This window comes from Egretta garzetta, unplaced genomic scaffold (assembly GCF_000687185.1).
Source record: "Egretta garzetta isolate BGI_Z169 unplaced genomic scaffold, ASM68718v1 scaffold367, whole genome shotgun sequence".
Taxonomy (NCBI): domain Eukaryota; kingdom Metazoa; phylum Chordata; class Aves; order Pelecaniformes; family Ardeidae; genus Egretta; species Egretta garzetta.
The window spans coordinates 2,630,542-2,634,170 of NW_009260192.1; the positions used below are offsets into that span (position 1 = coordinate 2,630,542).

A 3,629-nucleotide genomic window follows, 5' to 3' on the forward strand; every position below is an offset into this window, starting at 1 on the left:
GTGTTTCGCGGGCCGTGTTGCCCCCGCCCGCCTGCGCGCCCTGGCCGTGGCGGTTTGTTTCTCACGGCAGGCGCAGTCCAAGGTCGTGTTTGGAGTAACGGCTGAATAAAATGGCTGAATTAAGATGGCCGGGGCTGCGAGGGGGAAGGAGGTGCCGAATCCAGCGACAGGGGAAGGGTTGACAGGGCGGCTCCCCGACCGCTTTATTGATTTCGAACGCGGTCAAAAACCCCTTTCGGGGGGGTTCAGTAAAGGGTTGGGTTGTTGGGTTTGGTTTTTTTTTTTCCTCCAGAGGTAGCCCTCTTTACGACTTCCTTGTTCTTTCTTCATGGTAGAATTGTGTCAAAATCCTGGATCTATAAATACCTGCAGCCTAAATGCGCACTTTGTTCTCAGGCGTTTGTGTTGGTGAAGCATTAAAAAAAAAAAAGACTGTTAAAAATACGTGGGGAACACACACACATATGTACCTGTATGTGTGTGTGTGTATATATATATATATGTATGTATAAAAACTGCTTTTACAAGTCTCAAAGTTGAACAGAGGATGAAAGCCAGGGCAGAATCAAAATTCTGCAAGAAACTGAATTTCTGTATCTTTTATGTCTCACATGGTTTTACTACACGTGGGGGTTTTTTTCTCTTAAATCCTTCCCCAGCCCTCCTTTACGTGATGAATGGGTACCAATGCCTTGACCACCAGATTCATTTTCTGGAGACTTTTATGAAGCACTCGGACATCCTCCAGCATCCCAGTCAAGTTAAAATGCCTTGAGCAGCAGGAGCCATCTGACTCCAGAGACGAAGGAGGGGGCTGGCACGAGGCAGCTGATTCTGCTCCTGCCAGACTGATTTGGATGATGTTCTCTGGAGGCCAGAAGAAAATGGGCTGGAGCGGAGCGTAGTAGGGAAGGCATGTCTGCTTGGGCTGTAGCTCGCTCATCTGCGCCCAGACTGAGTGCCAGCGCATCGAGAGCCGCAGGCAGGCGCTGGGGGACGGGGTCGGGGAGCTGCACAGCATCTCGTCTGTAAGGGAACCGGGGGTGCTTGACTCCTGCTCCACAGAGGAGATGGCTACAGCTGTGGCACGCGTTTGTTGCTGTTGCTAAGGTAGCTAGCACATAAAACACCCACGCTAGCCTAAAAGCAAAACGGTGCACATGGGAAATCACATACAGCCTTGCGCGAGAGAGTGTTCCTCCGTGTCAGGTGCCATCTCCTATACTACTGAACCAGGCTTCACAAATCCCCAGAAGGTAACTCTCGGCGCATGCAGTTTCCCCAGGTTTTTTGGTGGTAGCTTTTCCATCTAGCCAGGTGTGCGCCTGCAATACTTTGCCTTGTAATGCTCTGCCTTCTGCTGCTGAGAACGGTCTGCAATGCCTCTGCTTGCTGACGGTTCCGGGAAGCAGGATTGTGCAGCGCAAGGCAGTCCTGACGCTTCCGATTCCTACTGAGAGAAAGGTTCTGCTTTCCTTTCTGAGCCAGGTACGCAAAGCAAACCCTGATGTAATAGAAGAGCTGTGCGCTTTCAGCTGCTATTTCTAGCAGCACTGTGACCGTTGCGTGTCTCTTTTTGCCCTGCGGTTCTGCGTGTCTCTCTTCACCCGGTGCGTACACACTCTAGAAGCTTGCACAGAAGCACATCTCGGAAGCGGTGAAAAGGACAGACCCATCTCTGACTTGCATGGTGGGGGCCAAGTGCTCCAGAGCAAGAGGTCATACATTTTGAAAACTCCACACGAGTCCCTCATTTATGACTTCCAAGGCGCACTTTTGGGTCTTTAAATTAGGCAACTGTTTTATTGCCACTGCTCGGCGCTGACCTGCCGTTTTATACTGGTTTACTGCTCTTTGGAGTGCTATTGATCACCATCCGTGGTCAGCAGAAGCGAAGCTGCAGCAGGCTTCAATCACATACACATGCCAACGTACAGGAGGCAGCGACTGCTGTGGCTGGCAGGAAAATGCCGAAGAGTGACATAAAAGCCTGCATGCCTTAAGCAAGGGCTGTCTGCAGCTGTGATTTGTCCAACTGGCTGTGAGAGCTGTCTCCCTCAGCAAGAAATGCAGCGGCCAGCCCTACGTCTGCCCTCCTGGACTCACTTGACATGCGTAGTGTGTATCGTAATGCTCATGGAAACCACCCCTGCCCAGCAGTCACAGTGCAGCAGACCCGTGATGGGCAACACCTTGTTCTTCCTCAAGCACCACAAAGCATTTGCAAAGGAGTCTGTTAACTCTTTCTTTTTTGACCTGGAAACGGAGGCCTGTCAAGGTTAAATGAACCGACTGAGGTTGCACAATTAGCCAGTGGCAGAGCTGAGAATAGACTCCATACCCATTTCTCCAGGCCTAAGATCGAACTCTCAGGCCTCTCTGGGGGCCACAGGCAGGCTACCAAAGCTGTACATCACAGTTCTATAGAATATGACATTTTTAGAACAGGCTCAACCCTGAACTTACTATAGTTCTAAAAAAAAAAAAAAAAGAAAAAAAGGAGAAAAAGAAGAAAAGAAAAGCAACAATATTTCTTCTTCTGAGAGATCCTGCTTGGGCAAGAGGGTAAAAATGGGATTCAAGTGACATTTATAAATATTAATGGACTTCTCAGCACTAGCACATCAAAATGTTCCCGAAGACCAAAGCCTTAATTAACTTTGAGTAATAGTTGCCGGAGACCTAGTCAGAAATAAAGCAACACTGTGCAAAAGCGCTAACCTTCCACAGTTGTTTGATAGGGCTAAAATGCAGTCATTTTTCCTCCATTTCAAAACTAACTGCTTTAGGGAAATAGTGCTTCTTTCATGCTCCCCTCTCCCCTTCCTCACTTACTCTCTCCTTCTACTCCTGTATTTGAACACATTTTTTTTTTGCATGTCCATTTTGGTTTTGCGTTCCCTATTCACCTGCCACCGTAGCTGCTGGGAAACATCACGCAACTCGTCCCTTCGGCGACCTAGTGGCCCCTGGTCAATTAGTTACAGCATGGAACATGTTCTAACCCTGCCTGGCGCTTAGCCAGTCTGTCCTCCCTGGAGGTCCCTCCCAGCCAAGCCCAGCCAGGCCACCAGCCAAGCCTTGCAAACTGCAAGTACAGGCTCAGGGCAAAATAGTGCCGCTGCCTGCATCAAAACAACAAAAGCTTTTCCTTCCATCACAGCCGGCAGAAAGAAGGTCTGTGCCTGCTCCCCCACTGCACCATGGCAGCTGCAGCTGCAGTGATGTCCCCTATGAAATAACACCCACGGGCAAGAGGCAGTACGTTCTTGTGGGCCATTTGGAGAGACACCTGTGCCGACTGACTCGTGCCGACTGAGTCGCTGGCACCTGTGGACCGACTGGCCGCCTTCGGCCAGGATGGGCTGAGGATCAGCTGAGGCCTCCCCGACCTCCTCGACATGGCACGCTCTCAGTGTGGTCTGGCACTCTGTCCTCTCCCTCCTCCTCCCTAGCCCCAACCCAGCCTGCTGCTGTATTTCACAATATCCATAGAAATACAATTATCATGGAGAGGTCTGCCTCTAGCAATTTTTTTCTTTGGAAATAATTATAATCAGCTGTGGCAGTTAAAAACTTATCGGCATAGACAGATGACAGACAGTACAATCACATAAGCTTCCCTCAGA

At 49.8% G+C, this 3,629-nt stretch overlaps 1 protein-coding gene across 1 annotated transcript in view; it reads right to left on the reverse strand.

Moving 5' to 3' along the window:
* Positions 1-3,403, reverse strand: part of CD47 (CD47 molecule) — a 24,238-nt gene extending 20,835 nt beyond the window's left edge. The window contains exons 1-2 of the mRNA XM_009642209.2: positions 3,266-3,403; positions 2,107-2,270 (exon numbers count right to left, since the gene is read on the reverse strand). Coding sequence (XP_009640504.2) covers positions 2,107-2,270; positions 3,266-3,403 — 302 coding nt within the window. The remainder of the gene's footprint in view (positions 1-2,106; positions 2,271-3,265) is intronic.
* Positions 3,404-3,629: the final 226 nt, after the last annotated feature.